Below are 24,267 nucleotides of genomic sequence, written 5' to 3'. Positions count from 1 at the left end.
TGAAACAGAGGAAGTAAATCTTATAAAGTTTGTATTTAAGTTTTTAGACTGGTATAGTTTTACTTAATTATAGTATATGTTAAGTAAATTATTCTCTTGAAATTATCTCCCAGCTCTTCAGAAAGTAGCCTATGATAGTCCCTGATTTCTAGTCACTTCATACATTTTGTGTACAAGGTGCCATCCCCAGCATTGAGATAGTTTAGGTTACATTGTTCCTTTTAATCTTTTCATTAGTTTAATCCAGTTATTTTATGTTCTTGGAGTATTTTGCATAGTAGTGTGACAAATACAATTCATCTTAGGTTTGTTAGGTGCTATGCTTTAATAATTTTTTTAGATCTTTTTACCCTAAAGGATAATTTTGTCTACTTCCCTGAAGGTGGTTGTTTCAGGCACCAGGTATTGTTAAGGCTTTGTTGATCCACCTAGCAGTACCTGATGACATCCTTGGCTGTTCAGGAGCTCAGAAATGGCAGCAGACTCTTAACCAGTGTACCTGGTGGCAGTGTTGGCATTTGCTGTATCTGACTTCCCGTCTTATCAGAGAGCATATGCCTTGAGTCTTCTAGAGCTCCCTCTAGGTAATGTTGAGTCACTCGGGTTTATTATTCTGGGATTTCACTGGCCTCAGTAGTGGGGCCTCTAGTGTCAGGCAGACCATGGGGCACTGATTAAGCTTTCAGTTCTGTCCTCAGTCACGTGTTCTGCTCTCACTTGCTGAGTTTCAGTTGCACACAAAACTGGGCTGGTTCTTCCAAGTGCTTCACTGGCTTGCTAGTGGCAGGACAAAGCACATTTTTCTAATCTTTTGGAAATAAATTTCCTTCATTTTATTTTTGGAAGAAATTTGATCGTGATATCCAGTTCTGGTTTTCTGCCACAGACGCTGTAGTGAACCAAAGATAGTTAATTGAATAAAGATTTAAACATAAGAAATGTTTATCTACAGAATTGAGGCAGCATTTACTCTGGGTGATAAGTTTTAAAATGTATTAATAAAATTTATGTCTCCAAGTACTAATAGTATTAAATTTATATCACTTTTATTGCTTTCTTTTCTGGGAGCTATAGTCCTTTTACTGTCATTATAATCCATTAACTTTTTAATCTATGAACAGTGAAGATTATTGATAGAAATTATGTAGCTTTACCTTTGGTGACAGCTATAATAGTGCCACTAATTATTCTTTTATGTCTGAATTTTATTTTCCCAAGAAATTACAGCTTTTTAAAAGATAATTTATGATTAATTTTCTCCATCACATTTGTGACAATAACTTATTTACATGACAGTAATAGTATTTACTTAAATGCTAATTTCCTGATACACTAAAGTATTTCCTAAATTCCAGATCCAGTCTCAGAATTGGAAAACTGATGTTATCCAGTGTAGACTGAGGGAATTGATTGGCTTTCCCTTTCTTTTCTGTTTTCCCCTCTCTTTGTAGTCAAGAGCTAGTGACTGATAAAATTCATCTTTCCTTATAGGGAAGATTATTTTTAAACATTTTTTCAAGTAATTTTAGTTGGAAAAATGCTTTTTTCTTCCATGTAACTAAGTAACAGTACTATTTTATCTAGGTTTGAGTTCTGGGAAGACTTTGAAGAAGACCATGGGAAAGGGAGAGAGAACGGCTATCAGAGTCTCCACAAGGTGCTGGAGCCTTTCCTTCTCCGCAGAGTCAAGAAAGATGTGGAGAAATCCCTTCCTGCCAAAGTGGAGCAGATTCTCAGGGTGGAGATGTCAGCACTTCAGAAACAGTATTACAAGTAAGTTGCCGGCTGCTGTAGCCCTGGTGGGGTTGGTGTCAGGACTCTGAAGCGTGAGATAGACTGATAAACTACTTTTTTCAGTAAAGCTGCAAAACAGATTTTAAGTAGCTATTTATTTATAGTCAGTAAGAGGAAGTTTTATTATTCTTGCCTTTTTATTTGGGTGAGAATTTGCACAGTACTTCCCATTATGTCAGGGATTTGAAGTATATGTTAATTCTTGTACTAATCGCCCTACCAATAAACAAGCGTATTTCACTCATTGATTTATGTGTTTTTTGCCATTAGTTCAGTCATTTATTACGGTTCTACAATGTGCCATGCTAGATACTGGGCATAGGAAGATGAACGGAGCATGTACCTGCCAGAGGCCTTGTTTAGTTGGGAAGACAGATTAGAGACAAGTAATTAAAAGTGTCTAATACTTGCAGCATATGTAGGGGACTGTGGAAGTTGACATGCTGATCTCTGTACTGAAAGGGCGAAGACTTCTTCCTAGCACTCCAAGTGGCATGGGCAGGTTATGGACCTGGTTTAAGATAGATGTTAAAGGCAAAATGGTGAATTTGGGACAGAGGGTGGTATGTAACATGCTTATCATGGGCTTTAGGTTTAACGATTTAAAGTTGGATCTGGAATAATTGGGACTAATTGTATTGCCATGAAAATTACTGTCTTTTAAAGTTAGAGGTCTGGTAATCTCTAATAATATTCCCTGCTTGTTCTTAGTACAACTGAATAAAAACAAGATTTTTTTTGACTTGCATAATATTATTTATTTACACATTAAAAACTTCAAATACATACTTCAGTCTCTTATACTAGAATGGATCTAAAAGAGGCATAATTTCTAATAAGTAATTAAATGAATGCAGTGGTCAGGCCTCCAAGATCCCATCCTTATTTATTCTTTTGTTTTAATTGAAGTATAGTTGATATACAATCTTGGTTTCAAGTATACAACACAGTCGTTAATAGTTACCCATATTACTTAAATACTCACCCCTGCTAATGCGGTTACTATCTGTCCACACAGGAAGATGTTACAGAATCTTTGGCTGTATTCTCCATGCTGTACTACCATCCCCGTGATCAACTTTTATTATGATTGAGAATTTTTGTGCCCCTTTATCCCCCTCACCCTTCCCACCACCTGCCCCACCCAGCCACCCCAACGCCCAACGTGTTGGTTACCAATTCCTCCCCCATGGTAAGCAACAGTCACTTTTTAGTGTCTATGAGTCTACTGTTATTTTTTTTTTATTAAGGTGTCATTGATACACAATCTTATGAAGGTTTCACATGCGCAACATTGTGGTTACTACATTCACCCATATTATCAAGTCTTCTTCCCACATCACATTGCAGTCACTGTCCATCAGCATAGGAAGATGGCGATAGAATCACTACCTGTCTTCTCTGTCTGTAATGCCTTCCCCGTGACCCCCCTACATTATGTGTGCTAATCATAATGCCTCTTAATCCCCGTCTCTCTTCCTCCCCACCCATCCAACACATTCCCTTCCCTTTGGTAACCGCTAGTCCCTTGTTCGAGTCTGTGAGTCTGCTCCTGTTTTGTTCCTTCAGTTTTGCTTTGTTGTTATACTCCACAAATGAGGGAAATCATTTTGTACTTGTCTCTCTCCGCCTGGCCTTATTTCACTGAGCATAATACCCTCTAGCTCCATCCATGTTGTTGCAAAATGGTAGGATTTGTTTTCTTATGACTGAATAGTATTCCATGTGTATATGTACCACATCTTCTTTATCCATTCATCTATTGATGGACACTTAGGTTGCTTCCATTTCTTGGCTATTGTAAATAGTGCTGCCATAAACATAGGGGTGCATATGTCTTTTTGAATCTGGGATCTTGTTTTCTTTGGGTAAATTCCTAGTAGTGGAATTCCTGGGTCAAATGGTATTTCTATTTTTAGCTTTTTGAGGAACCTTCATATTGCTTTCCATAATAGTTGAATTAATTTACATTCCCACCAACAGTGTAGGAGGGTCCCCTTTCTCCACATCCTCACCAGCATTTGTTGTTCCTTGTCTTTTCGGTGTTGGCCATTCTAACTCGTGTGAGGTAATATTTCACTGTGGTTTTAATTTTCATTTCCCTGATAATTAACGATATGAAGCATCTTTTCATGTGCCTATTGGTCATCTGAATTTCTTTTTCTCAGAAGTGTCTGTTCAGATCCTCTGCCCATTTTTTAATTGGGTTATTTGGTTTTTGGGTGTTGAGGTGTGTGAGTTCTTCATATATTTTGAGTGTTAACCCCTTACCAGATATGTCGTTTATTAATATATTCTCCCATACTGTAGGATGCCTTTTTGTTCTACTGTTGGTGTCCTTTGCTGTACAGTAGCTTTTTAGTTTGATATAGTCCCATTTGTTCATTTTTGCTTTTGTTTCCCTTGCCCAAGGAGATGTGTTCAGGAAAAACTTGCTCATGTTTTTATTCATGAAATTTCTGCTTATGTTTTCTTCTAAGAGTTTTATGGTTTCATGACTTACATTCAGGTCTTTGATCCATTTTGAGTTTACTTTTGTGTATGGAGTTAGACAGTAATCCAGCTTCATTCTCTTACATGTAGCTGTCCAGTTTTGCCAGCAGCAGTTGTTGAAGAGGCTGTCATTTTCCCATTGTATATCCATGGCCCTTTTATCGTATATTAATTGGCCATATATGTATGGGTTTATATCTGGGCTCTGTATTCCATTGATCTACGTACGGTTCTGTTCTTGTGCTAAAAACAAGATTTTAATATTAAAAAATTGCTATCTGACTCTTGTCTAACACTACCTTGATTCTCAAAAACCCTTTTTATTTATTTATTTATTTATTTATTTATTGTAGATAATTATTTTTTATTGAAGGGTAGTTGACACACAGTATTACATTACATTAGTTTCAGGTGTACAACACAGTGATTCAACATTTATATACATGATAATTCTAGGTACCAGTTATCACCATACCAAGTTGTTACAATATTTTGACTATATTCCTTATGCTGTACATTACATCCCGGTTACTTATTTATTTTACAATTGGAAGTGTGTACTTTTTTTTTGTTTGTTTTTGTTTTTGTGAGGGCATCTCTCATATTTATTGATCAAATGGTTGTTAACAACAATAAAATTCTGTATAGGGGAGTCAGTGCTCAGTGCACAATCATTAATCCACCCCAAGCCTAATTTTCGTCAGTCTCCAATCTTCTGAAGCATAACAAACAAGTTCTTACATGGAGAACAAATTCTTACATAGTGAATAAGTTTACATGGTGAACAGTACAAGGGCAGTCATCACAGAAACTTTTGGTTTTGCTCATGCATTATGAACTATAAACAGTCAGTTCAAATATGAATACTCATTTGATTTTTATACTTGATTTATATGTGGATACCACATTTCTCTCTTTTTTATTATTATTTTTAATAAAATGCTGAAGTGGTAGGTAGATACAAGATAAAGGTAGAAAACATAGTTTAGTGTTGTAAGAGAGCAAATGTAGATGATCAGGTGTGTGCCTGTAGACTATGTGTTAATCCAAGCTAGACAAGGGCAATAAAACATCCACGTATGCAGAAGATTTCTCTCAGAACGGGGGGGGTGAGGTTCTAAGCCTTACCTCTGTTGATCCCCAATTTCTCACCTGATGGCCCCCTGCGACTGTGCCTGTCTTAGGTTGTTCCTCCCTTGAGGAATCTTACCCGTCTCTGGCTAACCAGTCATCTTCCGGGGCCATACAGGGAAATGTAAAGTTGGTAAGTGAGAGAAAAGCCTTATTGTTTGAAAAGGTTAGCTTTTTACTTCTTTGCCTATTTATGCCCTGTGGTTTCTATGCCCAGCATTTGTCTTGAGGTATCTTTACTACTTGGAAGAATTATGATACTCGGTAAATTTGATATGAGGCATGAATTCTATTTAAGGGTTGTAATTAGGAAGGAAGAAGAAAAGCTATAGAAGTAGCAGGTGGAAGAAAACATGGGAAGATTGATTATTTCTTTGACATATCTTCTTGTAGAGTAACTTCAGCATGTATAGGTTTTAAACTACTAATTAAATTGTGTACACACATTAACATAATAGGAGTATAGTTACATAACCAAAGCATACCTGTAATTACCAGCCATCTCCAGTGAAACCAAGAAATCCAGTTAGGCACCTTAGGCATTTGTGAAAACTTATCTATGATATGGTGGATATTGTCCAACTGAACTTGAACAGTCTGAGAGAAATCAGACAAATTAAAACAACCCATTCCTGGGGACTGTTCACATCCCATATGTTCTTTTAACAGTAAATAGTCTGTAGTTGTAAGATTTTGGAGCACTACAATTTGCACTTCTCCTAATTCTTGGTTGAGTTCCAACAGTATAGATCCAGTCAAATTTGTTGTTTTACTGTATGCACAGGCCAGCTTAGATATCTCCTTCCTCATTCCCACGGCAAGTCCAGGAACTGGTGGGATGAGTGCATCTACAGCTGTAGCAGTGCGTGGATCTTTGTTGGGGTTTTTTGATGATCATCTTCTGTCATGAGTCTTCCAGAGAGTGCTGATGTTGGAAGTTCTTTTTCATATCACATCTTAGTTCATTTTCGGGGTAGCCAAATTAGGCTTTGATCCTCTGTATAAACAAACACAAACAGACCCTTTGCCTACACTTGTATATGCTCTTTATACCCTTGTGTAGAGCTCATTGGAGGTCACCACACAGGAACTGCCTTTTTTTTTTTTTTTTTAGTATCATTAATCTACACTTACATGATGATTATTATGTTTACTAGGCTCTCCCCTATACCAGGTCCTCCCTATAAACCCCTTTACAGTCACTGTCCATCAGCATAGCAAAATGTTGTAGAATCACTACTTGCCTTCTCTGTGTTGTACAGCCCTCCCTTTCTCCCACCCCCCCATGCATGCTAATCTTGATACCCCCCTACTTCTCCCCCCTCCTTATCCCTCCCTACCCACCCATCCTCCCCAGTCCCTTTCCCTTTGGTACCTGTTAGTCCATTCTTGAGTTCTGTGATTCTGCTGCTGTTTTGTTCCTTCAGTTTTTCCTTTGTTCTTATATTCCACAGATAAGTGAAATCATTTGGTATTTCTCTTTCTCCGCTTGGCTTGTTTCACTGAGCATAATACCCTCCAGCTCCATCCATGTTGCTGCAAATGGTAGGATTTGCCCTTTTCTTATGGCTGAGTAGTATTCCATTGTGTATATGTACCACATCTTCTTTATCCATTCATCTCTCGATGGACATTTAGGTTGCTTCCAATTCTTGGCTATTGTAAATAGTGCTGCAATAAACATAGGGGTGCACTGATCTTTCTCAAACTTGATTGCTGCATTCTTAGGGTAAATTCCTAGGAGTGCAATTCCTGGGTCAAATGATAAGTCTGTTTTGAGCATTTTGATGTACCTCCATACTGCTTTCCACACTGGTTGAACTAACTTACATTCCCACCAGCAGTGTAGGAGGGTTCCCCTTTCTCCACAGCCTCTCCAACATTTGTTGTTGTTTGTCTTTTGGATGGCAGCCATCCTTACTGGTGTGAGGTGATACCTCATTGTAGTTTTAATTTGCATTTCTCCGATAATTAGCGTTGCGGAGCATCTTTTCATGTGTCTGTTGGCCATCTGTATTTCTGTTTTGGAGAACTGTCTGTTTAGTTCCTCTGCCCATTTTTTAATTGGGTTATTTGTTTTTTGTTTGTTGAGGTGTGTGAACTCTTTGTATATTCTGGACGTCAAGCCTCTATCGGATGTGTCATTTTCAAAGATACTCTCCCATACTGTAGGGTTCCTTTTTGTTCTGTTGATGGTGTCTTTTGCTGTACAGAAGCTTTTCAGCTTAATATAGTCCCACTTGTTCATTTTTGCTGTTGTTTTCCTTGCCCAGGGAGATATGTTCAAGAAGAGGTCACTCATGTTTATGTCTAAGAGGTTTTTGCCTATGTTTTCTTCCAAGAGTTTAATGGTTTCATGACTTACATTCAGGTCTTTGATCCATTTTGAGTTTACTTTTGTATATGGGGTCAGATAATGGTCCAGTTTCATTCCCCTACATGTAGTTTTGCCAGCACCATCTGTTGAAGAGACTGTCATTTCGCCATTGTATGTCCATGGCTCCTTTGTCAAATATTAATTGACCATATATGTCTGGGTTAATGTCTGGATTCTCTAGTCTGTTCCATTGGTCTGTGGCTCTGTTCTTGTGCCAGTACCAAATTGTCTTGATTCCTATGGCTTTATAGTAGAGCTTGAAGTTGGGGAGTGAGATCCCCCCTACTTTATTCTTCTCTCTCAGGATTGCTTTGGCTATTCGGGGTCTTTGGTGTTTCCATATGAATTTTTAAATTATTTGTTCCAGTTCATTGAAGAATGTTGCTGGTAGTTTCATAGGGATTGCATCAAATCTGTATATTGCTTTGGGCAGGACGGCCATTTTGACGATATTAATTCTTCCTAGCCACAAGCATGGGATGAGTTTCCATCTGTTAGTGTCCCCTTTAATTTCTCTTAAGAGTGACTTGTAGTTTTCAGAGTATAAGTCTTTCTCCTCTTTGGTTAGGTTTATTCCTAGGTATTTTTTTTTTTTTTGATGCAATTTTGAATGGAGTTGTTTTCCTGATTTCTCTTTCTGTTAGTTCATTGTTAGTGTACAGGAAAGCCACAGATTTCTGTGTGTTGATTTTGTATCCTGCAACTTTGCTGTATTCCAATATCAGTTCTAGTAGTTTTGGAGTGGAGTCTTTAGGGTTTTTTTATGTACAGTATCATGTCATCTGCAAATAGTGACAGTTTAACTTCTTCTTTACCAATCTGGATTCCTTGTATGTTTTTGTTTTGTCTGATTGCCATGGCTAGGACCTCCAGTACTATGCTAAATAACAGTGGGGTGAGTGGGCATCCCTGTCTAGTTCCCGATCTCAGAGGAAATGCTTTCAGCTTCTCGCTGTTCAATATAATGTTGGCTGTGGGTTTACCATAGATGTCGTTTATTATGTTGAAGTACTTGCCCTCTATTCCCATTTTGCTGAGAGTTTTTATCATGAATGGATGTTGAACTTTGTCAAATGCTTTTTCAGCATCTATGGAGATGATCATGTGGTTTTTGTCTTTCTTTTCTTGATGTGGTGGATGATATTGATGGACTTTCGAATGTTGTACCATCCTTGCATCCCTGGGATGAATCCCACTTGGTCATGGTGTATGATACTTTTGATGTATTTTTGAATTCGGTTTGCTAATATTTTGTTGCGTATTTTTGCATCTACGTTCATCAGGGATATTGGTCTGTAGTTTTCTTTTTTGGTGGGGTCTTTGCCTGGTTTTGGTATTAGGGTGATGTTAGCTTCATAGAATGAGTTTGGGAGTATCCCCTCCTCCTCTATTTTTTGGAAAACTTTAAGGAGAATGAGTATTATGTCTTCCCTGTATGTCTGATAAAATTCCGAGGTAAATCCATCTGGCCTGGGGGATTTGTTCTTTGGTAGTTTTTTGATTACTGCTTCAATTTTTTTGCTGGCAATTGGTCTGTTTAGATTTTCTGTTTCTTTCTGGGTCAGTCTTGGAAGGTTGTATTTTTCTAGGAAGTTGTCCATTTCTCCTAGGTTTCCCAGCTTGTTAGCATATAGGTTTTCATAGTATTCTCTAATAATTCTTTGTATTTCTGTGGGGTCTGTCGTGATTTTTCCTTTCTCGTTTCTGATACTGTTGATTTGTGTTGACTCTCTTTTCCTCTTAATAAGTCTGGCTAGAGGCTTATCTATTTTGTTTATTTTCTTGAAGAACCAGCTCTTGGTTTCATTGATTTTTTGCTATTGTTTTATTCTTCTCAATTTTATTCATTTATTCTCTGATTTTTATTATGTCCTTCCTTCTGCTGTCCTTAGGCCTCATTTGTTCTTCTTTTGCCAATTTCAATAATTGTGACATTAGACCATTCATTCAGGATTGTTCTTCCTTTTTTAAATATGCTTGGATTGCTATGTACTTTCCTCTTAAGGCTGCTTTTGCTGTGTCCTACAGAAGTTGGGGCTTAGTGTTGTTGTTGTCATTTGTTTCCATATATTGCTGGATCTCCATTTTGATTTGGTCATTGATCCACTGATTATTTAGGAGCGTGTTGTTAAGCCTCCATGTGTTTGTGAGCCTCTTTGCTTTCTTTGTACAGTTTATTTCTAGTTTTATGCCTTTGTGGTCTGAAAAGTTGGTTGGTAGGATTTCAATCTTTTGGAATTTACCGAGGCTCTTTTTGTGGCCTAGTATGTGGTCTATTCTGGAGAATGTTCCATGTGCACTTGAGAAGAATGTGTATCCTGTTGCTTTTGGTTGTAGAGCTCTGTAGATGTCTATTAGGTCCATCTGCTCTACTGTGTTGCTCAGTGCTTCCGTGTCTGTCCTTATTTTCTGCCTGGTGGATCTATCCTTTGGGGTGAGTGGTGTGTTGAAGTCTCCTAGAATGAATGCATTGCAGTCTATTTCCCCCTTTAGTTCTGTTAGTATTTGTTTCACATAGGCTGGTGCTCCTGTGTTGGGTGCATATATATTTAGAATGGTTATATCCTCTTGTTGGACTGAGCCCTTTATCATTATGTAGTGTCCTTCTTTATCTCTTGTTACTTTCTTTGTTTTGAAGTCTATTTTGTCTGATATTAGTACTGCAACCCCTGCTTTCTTCTCGCTGTTGTTTGCTTGAAATATGTTTTTCCATCCCTTGACTTTTAGTCTGTACATGTCTTTGGGTTTGAGGTGAGTTTCTTGTAAGCAGCATATAGATGGGTCTTGCTTTTTTATCCATTCTATTACTCTGTGTCTTTTGATTGGTGCATTCAGTCCATTAACATTTAGGGTAACTATTGAAAGATATATACTTATTGCCGTTGCAGGCTTTAAATTCGTGGTTACCAAAGGTTCAAGGTTAGCCTCTTTAGTATCTTACTGCCTAACTTAGCTTGCTTACTGAGCTGTTATATACACTGTCTGGAGATTCTTTTTTTCTCTCCCTTCTTATTCCTCCTCCTCCATTCTTCATATGTTGGGTGTTTTGTTCTGTGCTCTTTCTAGGAGTGCTCCCATCTAGAGCAGTCCCTGTAAGATGTCCTGTAGACGTAGTTTGTGGGAAGCAAATTCCCTCAGCTTTTGTTTTTCTGGGAATTGTTTAATCCCACCATCATATTTGAATCATAGTCGTGCTGGATATAGTATCTTTGGTTCAAGGCCCTTCTGTTTCATTGCATTAACTATATCATGCCATTCTCTTCTGGCCTGTAGGGTTTCTGTTGAGAAGTCTGATGTTAGCCTGATGGGTTTTCCTTTATAGGTGAACTTTTTCTCTCTAGCTGCCTTTAAAACTCTTTCCTTGTCCTTGATCTTTGCCATTTTAATTATTATGTGTCTTGGTGTTGTCCTCCTTGGATCCTTTCTTTTGGGGGTTCTGTGTGTTTCCGTGGTATGTTCGATTATTTCCTCCCCCAGTTTGGGGAAGTTTTCAGCAATTATTTCTTCCAAGATACTTTCCATCCCTTTTCCTCTCTCTTCTTCTTCTGGTACCCCTATAATATGCATATTGTTCCTTTTGTATTGGTCACACAGTTCTCTTAATATTGTTTCATTCCTGGAGATCCTTTTGTCTCTCTCTATGTCAGCTTCTATGCGTTCCTTTTCTCTGATTTCAATTCCATCAATGGCCTCTTGCATTCTGTCCATTCTGCTTATAAACCCTTCCAGAGTTTGTTTCATTTCTGTGATCTCCTTTCTGGCATCTGTGATCTCCCTCCGGACTTCATCCCATTTCTCTTGCGTATTTCTCTGCATCTCTGTCAGCATGTTTATGATTCTTATTTTGAATTCTTTTTCAGGAAGACTGGTTAGGTCTGTCTCCTTCTCTGGTGTTGTCTCTGTGATCTTTGTCTGCCTGTAGCTTTGCCTTTTCATGGTGATAGGAATAGTCTGCAGAGCTGGGACGAGTGACGGCTGGAAGGACTTCCTTTCTTGTTGGTTTGTGGCCCTCCTCTCCTGGGAGAACAGCGGCCTCTAGTGGCTTGTGCTGCGCAGCTGCGCGCAGACAGGGCTTCTGCTTCCTGCCCGGCTGCTATGGAGTTAATCTCCGCTGTTGCTGTGGGCGTGGCCTGGCTCGGGCAGCTGCTCCAAAGTGGTGGAGTCGCGTTAGAGCAGGAGCTGCTGGGAGGCTATTTATCTCCGTAAGGGGCCTCCCTGCTCCCTGCAGCCCAGGGGTTAGGGTGCCCAGAGGTCCCGGATTCCCTACCTCTGGATTAAGTGGCCCGCCCTGCCCCTTTAAGACTTCCAAAAAGCACCCGCCAAAACAAATCGACCATGAAAAAAAAAAATAAATAAGGAAAAAAAAGTTTTTTTAATTAAAAAAATAAAATAAATAAATAAAAAATGGCTGCTCGTTTTTCTTTATTCTCTGGTGCCAGCCTCAGGCATCTGCTCACCCATCTTGCTGCCCTGTTTCCCTAGTATTGGGGTCCCTATCCCTTTAAGACTTCCAAAAAGCGCTCGCCAAAACAAACAGCAAAAAAAAAAAAAAAAAAATGGCCGCTCGTTTTTCTTATGTTTTCCAGCGCCAGGCCTCCAGTGCCCTCTCACTGTTCTTGCTGCCCTGTTTCCCTAGTATCCAGGGCCGCCTCCGCATGCACTGTGTCTGCGCTCTGGCCCGGATGGCGGGGGCTGGGTGCTCGGCAGTCCTGGGCTCCGTCTCCCTCCCGCTCTGCCTGCTCTTCTCCCGCCGGGAGCTGGGGGGAGGGGCGCTCGGCTCCCACGGGGCCGGGGCTTGTATCTTACCCCCTTCGGGAGGCGCTGGGTTCTCTCAGGTGTGGATGTGGTCTGGATGTTGTCCTGTGTCTTCTGGTCTCTCTTTTAGGATTAGTTGTATTTGTTGTATTTTCAAAAATATATATGGTTTTGGGAGAAGATTTCCGCTGCTCTACTCACGCCGCCGTCTTGGCTCCTCTCCAAAAACCCTTTTATTACAGGAAATCTCAAATATATACAAAAATAGAATAGTATATAGTCATGTACCTGTAACCAATCCAACTTCAACAGTTATTAACTCAGGGCCAATCTTAGGTCATCTATATCTTCTTTTGCACTCCCATTTTCACCTGTAGGTTGTTTGAAATATATTTCAGGTACATGTTATAAATGTTTTTATATTATCATAAGGACTCTCAAGAGGTAAGCAGAAAAACCAAGCTCATAGATACAGAGAAAACAAATTGGTGGTTGCCAGAGTCAGGGATTAGGGGGTGAGAAAAATGCATGAAGTGGGTCAAAAGTGTAAACTGTTAAAAATAAAGAAGTCATGGTGATATATGTACAGCATGGCAACTTTTGTGAATACCACTGAGCTGCATATTTGAAAATTGTTAAGAGAGTAGATTTTAAACTGTTTTCAATGTAAGTTAAAAAATTTTTGTAATTGGTGATAGATTTTAACTGGATTTATTGTGGTTATTTCACAATACATACAAATATTGAATCATTATATTATACACTTGAAACTAATACAGTGTTATATATATATATGTCAGTTATACCTCAATTAAGAAAAGTTAAGCATAATTTCAATACTATTATCATGCCTAAAAAATTGGTAATTTCTTAACGTACAGTGTCCAGTGAGTGTTTACATTTCCCTATTTTCATATACATATACATCACATATACACACACACATTTTGCATGTTTGAGAGTTAAAGGAAGTTCCGTACATTATGTTTTGTTGACATGTGTAAGTTTATTTTAGTCTGTTTTCTCCCTGTCCTTGTAAATTTTCTGAGTGAAGAAACAGGCTCTGTGTTGTATATTTTCCTCATAGCCTGGATTTTGCTGATTGTAGCTCAATGGCATCATTTAACATTTGAACATTTAACACTTTCTTTTGTTCACTGTGCCTTCACAGATAAGTGTAGAGCCTTGATTAGACTCATATTCATTGTGAGTATCTCTTGAAATGCAAATATACATTCTTTTACAGGGAATTTCTTTTTTGTGTTATCTAGCAAGGATTGATGAGTATCCTAGATAAACTAATTCATTAGGGATTAAGGTGGTATTCAAGTTTTATTATACCTTTGTTTATTAGCTGGAATACTTCTTAAAAACTTGCTCATATCTAGTGAGTAATATAGCTCATAGTTCACATAGGAAAGACAATAAATTCATTATTCTTTTTAATGTTTGACATTAAAAAATTTTTTTGATTATTTTTTAAGCTGAAATGGATAAGCTTTTTAAAGCACTTGAGATAGTTTTTCTTTCTGTGGTTAGGCTACTACTTGGATACAACGGTTTATTTCATTTTAGTTTTGTTTTTTAGGGATTGCTTTCCTTAATTTTGTTTTGTAGTTACTTATATTTATAGACTTCCAAAGACAAAGCTCCAAAGCCTGGTATGTTCAGAGATTATCTAGCTTCAGTCCTTGTCCATCCATTGTAGTTCTACTTTCCCTTTGGTAGTAATAATTATCATTTAAAAAAATCATAATGTCTTTAAAAAAATTTTTTAAATATAAGCGAACACATTTTAACTTTTTTTATTGCCTCCCTTTTATATAAATGGTAGCATGCTATGTACATTTTCTGTACCTTTTTCGCACTTAATGATAACTGTTGAACACTCCATAATAGTTTATAGAGCTCCTCCTCCTTTTTGTAACTGCATGGTATTTCCTTTGTGTATCTGTAGCGTAGTTGATTCAACCAGTCCCCTAGTAGTGGACATTTGGATGTTTTAAATACTTTGCATAGTGAAAATCCTTACGCATTCCTCTTTGAGCTTACAGTGTGATCGGTAAAAAAACTTAAAGAAACTTCACTACTCAGAAAAACACACTAGTATTTTGTGGTGTTGGGTTAAAGCTTGTACATGGATATGCACGAATGTGTATTTTTCCTCCATTCTTTCCAAGTTTGGGTATATAGCATACCATGAGCATTTTATCATGTAAAATACCCTTTTACAAAAGTTTATAAGCAAGTATATAGCTGCTAGCTGATAGTATACCTAATTAAACCTATTTTTAGACAACTTGTTTCCACTTTTATGCTATAATAAAGAGTGCTCCAGTGACAATCCTTGTTTTACATATATGTGGGTATTTCTATATATATTTTGTTGTTTTTCTTTTGACTATTCCCTTGTTTCATCAGGTTGAAATACCCAATAGAATGATTAGCATTCTTTTTTTTTTTTTTTGGTATCATTAATCTATAATTACAGAAAGAACATTATGTTTACTAGGTTCCCCCCTTCACCAAGCCCCCCCCACATACCCCTTCACAGTCACTGTCCACCTGCGTAGTAAGATGCTGTAAAATCACTACTTGTCTGCTCTGTGTTGCACGGCCCTCCCCGTGTCCCCCACGCACTATACATGCTAATCGTAAGGCCCTCTTTCCTTTTCCCCACCCTTATCCCTTCCTTTCCACCCATCGTCCCCAATCCCTTTCCCTTTGGTAACTATTAGTCCATTCTTGCGTTCTGTTGATTAGCATTCTGAACCTAATTGGAGATGTGAGAGGTCCTGGTTAGGTGGCAGGAGATGCAAAATAAAATATCCCTCTTGGCCTTTTTAACTTCTGTAGCTCCTTTTCAATTTTTTTTTCCAGTAATGCTACTCTCTCTTACAGTGTTCTGGTATCCCCAACTATTTCTTTGAATCTAACGATACCATTATTTTAATTTGCAGATGGATTCTGACCAGGAACTACAAGGCTCTTGCCAAGGGAACAAGAGGCAGTACGTCTGGTTTCCTTAATATTGTGATGGAACTGAAGAAATGCTGTAACCACTGTTACCTGATTAAACCCCCTGAAGACAATGAGAGAGAAAATGGGCAGGAGATTCTTCTGGTGCGTGGTTACCTTGTTTGTAATTAGTTTCTCAGAGACAAGTTAGTTTCTATACATGCTTTTTATCAAAATGATTTTTTCTCCTTTGATGGAGAAATAATCAAAAGAAGCTTTAGAAACAGATGAGAACAATAAATTAGGAAGAAAATGGGTAGTGGCACAGATGCTAGGTGAAGGGCATTTCAGGAATTGCTTGTCAGCTAGACTGCAGAGAGCTTCACAAAGCTTAAAGGTGATTTAAAGAATATGAATTTTTAGAAATTAAGGGCAGATTGAAATATTGATTTGAATATCTTTCAATCTTCAGTCCCTGATTCGGAGCAGTGGGAAGCTGATTCTATTAGATAAACTGTTGACAAGACTTCGAGAAAGGGGGAACAGAGTCCTTATTTTCTCCCAAATGGTGAGAATGCTGGATATCCTGGCCGAGTACCTGACTATTAAGCACTATCCCTTCCAGGTAAGGATGCTCAGTAAGTAAGTGATATCCCTCCCTCTCTCCTTCCCTCTGGGTTTTATGCTTTCCTTGCTAAATTATCTTGAGGTAGAAAACAAGAGTTTTCTTGCTTGAAACAGATTGAGATTAAGGTTCCAGGAGGGTCTCTTATTTTTACTTTCATGACCTTAGGCTACCCTGTAGTGCAAATGATCCTGTGAAGATCATTCTTTTTTGGGAGATGAGGGAATGCGGCTCAGTGAAAGGAAAACTGGGCAAGAGAAAAGTATGTCAGATAGTGTCTTAAGTCTCCAAGTCTGGGGTAAAAAGAAGGAAGTTTGAATCCAAATACGGAAGCCCAACTCCTAGAGAGGAGGTGACATCACCCCCACAGGAAATTGACCCTGAGGCTGGGTACTCAACAGAACTGTGTACTTAAAACTTCGCCAGTCCTTGAAGCAAGTGGTGATGCCCCCCTGCCCCCTTTTCTCTGAAGAACTGTCGCTACAGATTTTCATCTTCATTCAGTTACCTCTTCTAAGATAAGGAGAAAATCAAGATAAGGGGGAATAGTTCCTTCAGCATAATAATTTTTCTGGGTGTTAGACTGTGTGAAACTTATCTCTGATCTATTTATGGACATGTATGCAACTTACCTTGATTTTCTGCATATTTTTATATGACAATTCTTTTATATTGACTACTTTTATAGTGCTTTGATTTTTAAGATTTATTAAAAATTATTAAGATTAATTTTTTTCTTTAACTTTGGATGGACTGTTCACCAACTTATGTAATTATTGATATTGAAGAAACGTGGAGTCAGTGATTCTGTCCTAAGAGAGCCAAGCCTTAAGATTCACCAACAGATTGTCTTTCAGAATACCCTGAAAGGCATTGTTCTATCCATAATACCTGTGTGAACTTACAGCAGCTGACTTAAAATGCAGTTTAATATGTGATTATTATGAAAAATTAAAAAATAGCACATTACAAAAAGACAGTTCCTCCCAATGCATTTGATCCCAGCTCTAGCTAGTCATTTGATACCAAGAAAAAAAAGAATGCATTACTTTCTCTTTAGGGAATATCAGGCTGGAGTCCTCTTAGGTCTGGCATATGCTTAATGAACGTCTTGTACTAAGGGAATATTTAAAAAGAAGGCATTTGAGTTTCTGATTTTAAATACGGGCTATGAACTTGCCAGTTAAACATATGTTTGGGTTAAGCCTCTGTGTGATTCAACTTAAGTGCAAGTGGCTCTGGGTCTGGTCAGCAAAACTCTGAGCTGGGGAGAGGGGTGGGTCCATCCACCGACTCTGTTCCTAGCTAGTCATTGATCACCAGCCAGCTGATAACCGTCTCTTAAGTCAATTGTGCCTCTATAAGGTGAGGTCTTTTGTTCATTTCAAAGTGATGATTGTGGGTGGGGGGAAGCAATGTGTTTAAAGAGTGAGAATTACTTCATTACATACAGCATACACATTTAATTCTGAAGGTTTTATTTTACATACTGTATGGGTTCTCTATGTTGATATCATTTTGAACTTAGAACTGACATACACTAATAAAAGAATCTCACACACTAGTAAATATTAGGACCTCTTGAAGATGCAATTGGCTGAACACTGATGTAATTTTTGGGAAAGCTAGTATATATGATCACCTTAATTTTAATATTTTCAGTGTTATAGCAAAATGTTTTCTAAACAAAGTTATGTAAAAAATTTTTTGGTTTGTGTAGCACTTAATAATTATGCAACTTTTAGCTACATTAATGAGCTAAGAGGCATCATTTTCATCAGGAGCTAATTACTTGGTGGCTGGTGGTACTATATCCCATTCTCTTCAGTACCTAGAGATGTGGAAGCAAACAAAACTTCTGAGAACAGCTTGAGTTGCTGTCTTACTCCTTATAGGACCTGGCAGCCATTCTGATCCTTGGATAAACCTAGATAGCCCTTTGAATCAGCAGCTCTGACCTTGAGTTTGTAACTGGAGAGCTTGGGGAAAGCAGGGTGTGCTGCTTAAGCACAGCCCCTTGACAGCACTTTGCCAGTGCATTCCGGTTATTTTTACTACGTGGGTATTGGAGTGATGAAGCTTGCAAGTCTGGTGTTCTATTCTGAGTGCAGCCCGTTGTCCTACCTTATGATTTCCTTGTGGTTTATTTTTACAGCGCCTGGATGGTTCCATCAAGGGAGAAATCCGAAAACAGGCACTGGACCACTTCAATGCAGACGGGTCTGAGGTATACCTTGTATGGCTTTGTTGTTTGGGTAGTTGGAGCTCTGTATCAAGGGGGAAAGCCTTTCTAGCTTAATGCATTCTGTTTCAGAAACAGTTCATAGTGAACTACTCCTGCCTTGAGACAGGAATAAGAAATCGCTAATATAAAAGATGCTTCTTAATTTTGTTGATTGTCACTTCAAAAAAGCATATTCATGTTTGTTTATCTACCCCGGTCTGGATTAATGACAGGGTAGTTCTGATACCAACTGGGTGTTCTCTCGTGGCTCCCAGAGCAAATTTCTGGGGCCTGGGAGAGCAACAGAGCAAGGTTGAGGAAGGCCACTAGGATTATTTTTAATACATGTTATATCAGAAGGTTCTGATTTGTACTTTTCTGGTGACTGAGGCTGGAAAAGTACATTTGCCATGTCTCAAATTTGTTGGACTTTTGCTAAGATGTTGCTAAATGTTCTTGATTTGGCTAACAGCAACATTTGTTAATCAGTAATTGACCAGCTTGGATTTGCATTATAAAGTTTTGTTTTTAAGGCACATACAGCAGAGCTTAGGACAAGTTAGCCATGATAACATTGTAGTTTGTGCATGTGAAACTTAAATTCTTTGGGATTTGAGAAAAGTGGAGAGGAAGGAGGTTTAGTGTGGGTAATGCTGTAGAGCAGTGTGTACTGTATAAAGGAAGCAGTGGAGAGAACCAGCAGTAGAACTCGAGGGTTTTGGAGAGCACTTTGGAGCTTACGAAGCCTGGACCACTGTTTCTGTATAGACAGAGTAGCCCTACTTTCTGCTTTCTGAAGAGCCTTGAAACACTTTAGTGGCTCTCTCACTCCAGAATAGTCTGCCTCGGCCTCTAGAATTGCACATAGGCCTGGTTAGACTATAGTATTCTGGTTGTTGCTTTAGCCTCAAAGTGTAGCTCCTTGAGGAGCTTTGGACACTGATCTCTTCAGAACCAAGGCTGTGCATAGTTAAGGAGAAGAGGAACTGAATTCCTAAAAGCACTGGTCACATCTCATTCCCATCCCTCCTTTCTCTCTACTCTGTTTCCTCAACTGTAAAATCTTGATAATTCCAATACCTTCCTCATAATACTTCTGTGAGGATTAAGTGCAGTAGCTGGCATAGAGCCCTGAGCACATTGCCTGAACATAGCGAGCTGTCAGTGACTGTTGGCTATTTTTGTTATGGGGTATTTGTTGAAATTGGTTTTGTGTTTCTTGCTGTTATTTTAAAGAATGAGTTGAATGTTTCATATTGTCCTTTCTCAGAAAAAAGCTAAAGTTGCCATTTTCTATAGTTCTTAGTTGATCCCCCCACTGGATGGCCATATGTAAAATATGGGTTCTCTACCATATTCTGGAAATCTCTTTCTTAATTCATTAAAAAAATATAATACTTTATTGTTGGGGGAAAGATACTAGATGCACATTTAGAAATTTAGAGTACAAAGAAGAAAAATCGTACAAAACCCCCCTCCTGGACAGAGCTTTCTGTATTTACATCATTTGGATGTATTTTCATTCATACTGGATGGAACTGCTCATTTGTTTATGTTTACGCATTTGGTGTCATGTGCATATAGTTCTATAGTCACCATTCATTCAAAATTGTACTCTGAGCATTTTCCCATGTCATTAAAGATTGAAACATTATTAAATTTCTAATATTTTCTCATGCCTATTCCACTATTTATTTAACATATTTTTGATGTTTAATTAGGATGGTGTGAGCATTTAAAAAAAGATTTTTGATATATTTTGCTAATTACTTTCCCAGAACAATTTACATGATACCATTCATATATGAATATTTCCATTTACCTCACCCTTAGCAGCATTGGGTTTCATAATTTTAAGCCTTTGTTAATTTTATAATAGATACAATGACTTAATTTCATTATAGTTCATATTATCTTTGATAAGGAGTGACATTAAAAATTGTTTATGTGATGATTCTGACCTCAAATTTTATTAAGTTTAGGTATCTCATTCTAAAGTGACCACTGTTTACCTGCAGACTTCTCTTTAGTGTGGTGTTGCTTGGTATTTCCACCAAGGATTATTGAGTGTGTGCCTCAACATGGCTGTTGATCAGTTCTTTATTGGAATTGTTCAAGTTCTTGTGATAATGATGTCCCCATTTTTTTTTTTTTTTTTTTTTGTAGATAATTATTTTTTATTGAAGGGTAGTTGACACACAGTATTACATTGCATTAGTTTCAGGTGTACAACACAGTGATTCAACATTTATATACATGATAATTCTAGGTGCCAGCTATCACCATACCAAGTTGTTACCATATTTTGACTATATTCCTTATGCTATACATTACATCCCGGTTACTTATTTATTTTACAATTGGAAGTGTGTACTTTCTTTTTTTTGTGAGGGCATCTCTCATATTTATTGATCAAATGGTTGTTAACAACAATAAAATTCTGTATAGGGGAGTCAATGCTCAATGCACAATCATTAATCCACCCCAAGCCTAATTTTTGTCAGTCTCCAATCTTCTGAGGCATAACAAACAAGTTCTTACATGGAGAACAAATTCTTACATAGTGAATAAGTTCTTACATGGTGAACAGTACAAGGGCAGCCATCACAGAAACCTTCGTTTTTGCTCATGCATTATGAACTATAAACAGTCAGTTCAAATATGAATACTCATTTGATTTTGATACTTGATTTATATGTGGATACCACATTTCTCTCTTTTTTATTATTATTTTTAATAAAATGCTGAAGTGGTAGGTAGATACAAGATAAAGGTAGAAAACATAGTTTAGTGTTGTAAGAGAGCAAATGTAGATGATCAGGTGTGTGCCTGTAGACTATGTGTTAATCCAAGCTAGACAAGGGCAATAAAACATCCACGTATGCAGAAGATTTCTCTCAGAACAGGGGGGGTGAGGTTCTAAGCCTCACCTCTGTTGATCCCCAATTTCTCACCTGATGGTCCCCCTGCGACTGTGCCTGTCTTAGGTTGTTCCTCCCTTGAGGAATCTTACCTGTCTGGCTAACCAGTCATCTTCCGGGGCCATACAGGGAAATGTAAAGTTGGTAAGTGAGAGGGAAGCCTTATTGTTAGAAAAGGTTAGCTTTTTACTTCTTTGCCTATTTATGCCCTGTGGCTTCTATCTATGCCCAGCATTTGTCTTGAGGTATCTTTACCACTTGGAAGAATTATGATACTCGGTAAATTTGATATGAGGCACGAATTCTATTTAAGGGTTATAATTAGGAAGGAAGAAGAAAAGCTATAGAAGTAGCAGGCGGAAGAAAACATGGGGAGATTGATTACTTCTTTGACATATCTTCTTGTAGAGTAACTTCAGCATGTATAGGTTTTAAACTACTACTTAAATTGCGCACACACATTAACATAATAGGAGTATAGTTACATAACCAAAGCATACCTGTAATTACCAGCCATCTCCAGTGAAACCAAGAAAACCAGTTAGGCACCTTAGGCATTTGTGAAAACTTATCTATGATATGGTGGATATTGTCCAACTGAACTTGAACAGTCTGAGAAATCAGACAAATTAAAACAACCCATTCCTGGGGTGATGTCCCCATTTTTATTTCTATGGCATATTGCTGGCAAATGTGACTGTTAGAATGTGAAGACGTTTTCATTGCATCTATATGTGTATATTAAATATACCCATTTATCAAAATGTAACTCAGAACTACCAGTTCTTCAGTGCCACTTCTGTGCCAAAAAGATGTCAGCCTTTGACATACATGATCAAATGCCCTGAAAATAGAAATCTGTCTGTCTTTCTATTTTTCTGGCTCATACAGTTTATTTCCTGCCTCCTGCCCCATTTTTTCTGAGTTCTTAGATCAGGCAGTGGATTGTGCCTGCCCAGTCTCTATATCATTGCTTGGGAACTGGGATATGTCACTGCCTGGGTCTTTCCCACAAGTGGCCCTTCGGTCATGCCTGCTCTGGTTTTCTTCATGCATGTGCTGTGGTGATTGAGGAGCCTGTGCATGGAATCAGCAATTCCAACATGTGACCTTTTAGTGCAGTTTTCTGTATTCCTCACCAGCCTAACAGATGGACATTTACTTAATGAAACTATCATTTGTACTGACTGCCTAACATGGCATAATCCACCTTTACCCAGAAATAAATAAGTGTCCAGGCATCTTGCTGGAGTGATCCCCTTGATAATGAAGCTTGTCTGATTTTTGTATACTGCTCGTATACTAGTTTTAGCCAGGAGAGAACACTAATTCTTTTGTTCTGGTTGCCTTACCAGATTTTACCTTACTCCTTAGTTCACTGCACTGACTCTTTCCTTTTAATCCAATGAAAATTCACTCTGCCTTCAAGTCCCTGACATTCTTTTAGCCTCCATAGAGTTTGTTCATCGTATCTCACTTTTCTTCACCCCTGCAAGGGTTTCAGGTATAAGGGCTCACTGGACTGTGAAACTTGGAGAAGGCCACTGCATAAAGTAGTATATTGCATTGTGTACAGGATTTCTGTTTCCTGCTCTCGACAAGGGCTGGTGGCCTGGGGATCAATTTGGCTTCAGCGGACACAGTCGTCATCTTTGACTCGGACTGGAACCCCCAGAACGACCTGCAGGCACAAGCCCGAGCCCATAGAATTGGTCAGAAGAAGCAGGTCAGTGGGGAGAGGCTTCTGCTGTGGTTTGTGGAAAGGGGGGAGTTACTTAGCCCTGTCAGTATGTTTGTAAAATGCTTCTTTTCCTGTTTTGCTTTATGTCCCCAAGAGTGAATGTCTATTTTTTTATTAGCACAGAGAAGATGTTTTCTGGGACTAAGGTGAACCTATTAAACAAAACTATTCTCTTTTTCTGTTTGACAAGTACGTCATTGATTTTCTGGTCTACTCCAAGAAAGAGATTATCATGAATAGACTTAAAACTGAAAGTTTTCTCAGTTTAGCACAAAGAAGTTAAATATTCTAATATTGTTCAGGATGGTCTATTTTTTTAAAAATTCATTTTATTATCATTAATCTACAATTACATGAAGAACATTATGGTTACTAGACTCCCCCTTCACCAGGTCCCTCCCCACAAACCCCATTACAGTCACTGTCCATCAGCATAGTAAGATGCTGTAGACTCACTACTTGTCTTCTCTGTGTTGCACAGCCCTCCCTATGCCCCCCCCCACATTATACATGCTAATCGTAAGGCCCCCTTTCTTTTTCCCTGCTCTTGTCCCTCCCTTCCCACCCCTCCTGCCCAGTCCCTTTCCCTTTGGTAACCGTTAGTCCACTGGGTTCTGTGATTCTGCTGCTGTTTTGTCAGGATGGTCTATTTTTTTTTTTTTTTTTAAATAATAATTTTTTATTGAAGGGTAGTTGACCCACAGTATTACATTACATTAGTTTCAAGTGTACAACACAGTGGTAGAACATTTATATACATAATTCTAGGTTCCAGCTATCACCCTACCAAGCTGTTACAATATCTTGACTATATTCCTTATGCTATACATTACATCCCGGTTACTTATTTATTTTACCATTGGAAGTCTGTCCTTTTTTTTTTTTTTTTTTTTTTTTGTGAGGGCATCTCTCATATTTATTGATCAAATGGTTGTTAACGACAATAAAATTCTGTATAGGGGAGTCAATGCTCAATGCACAATCATTAATCCACCCCAAGCCTAATTTTCGTCAGTCTCCAATCTTCTGAGGCATAACAAACAAGTTCTTACATGTAGAACAAATTCTTACATAATGAACAAGTTACATAGTGAACAGTACAAGGGCAGTCATCACAGAAACTTTCGGTTTTGCTATGCATTATGAACTCTAAACAGTCAGTTCAAATATGAATACTCATTTGGTTTTTATACTTGATTTATATGTGGATACCACACTTCTCTCTTTATTATTATTATTTTTAATAAA

The 24,267-nt window shown here is 38.1% G+C and overlaps 1 protein-coding gene across 5 annotated transcripts in view; it reads left to right on the top strand.

Moving 5' to 3' along the window:
* The window catches only part of CHD2 (chromodomain helicase DNA binding protein 2), a 147,291-nt gene that overhangs the window by 75,519 nt on the left and 47,505 nt on the right, over window positions 1–24,267 (top strand). For all 5 annotated transcript variants that reach the window (XM_036878630.2, XM_057494700.1, XM_057494701.1 and 2 more), the window contains 5 exons: window positions 1,585–1,773; window positions 15,511–15,673; window positions 15,981–16,133; window positions 18,289–18,360; window positions 22,855–23,004. In XM_036878630.2, the coding sequence (XP_036734525.1) occupies window positions 1,585–1,773; window positions 15,511–15,673; window positions 15,981–16,133; window positions 18,289–18,360; window positions 22,855–23,004 (727 nt within the window). The remainder of the gene's footprint in view (window positions 1–1,584; window positions 1,774–15,510; window positions 15,674–15,980; window positions 16,134–18,288; window positions 18,361–22,854; window positions 23,005–24,267) is intronic.

Source organism: Manis pentadactyla, chromosome 18 (genome assembly GCF_030020395.1).
Source record: "Manis pentadactyla isolate mManPen7 chromosome 18, mManPen7.hap1, whole genome shotgun sequence".
Taxonomy (NCBI): domain Eukaryota; kingdom Metazoa; phylum Chordata; class Mammalia; order Pholidota; family Manidae; genus Manis; species Manis pentadactyla.
This window is presented reverse-complemented; position numbering and strand designations above follow the sequence as displayed.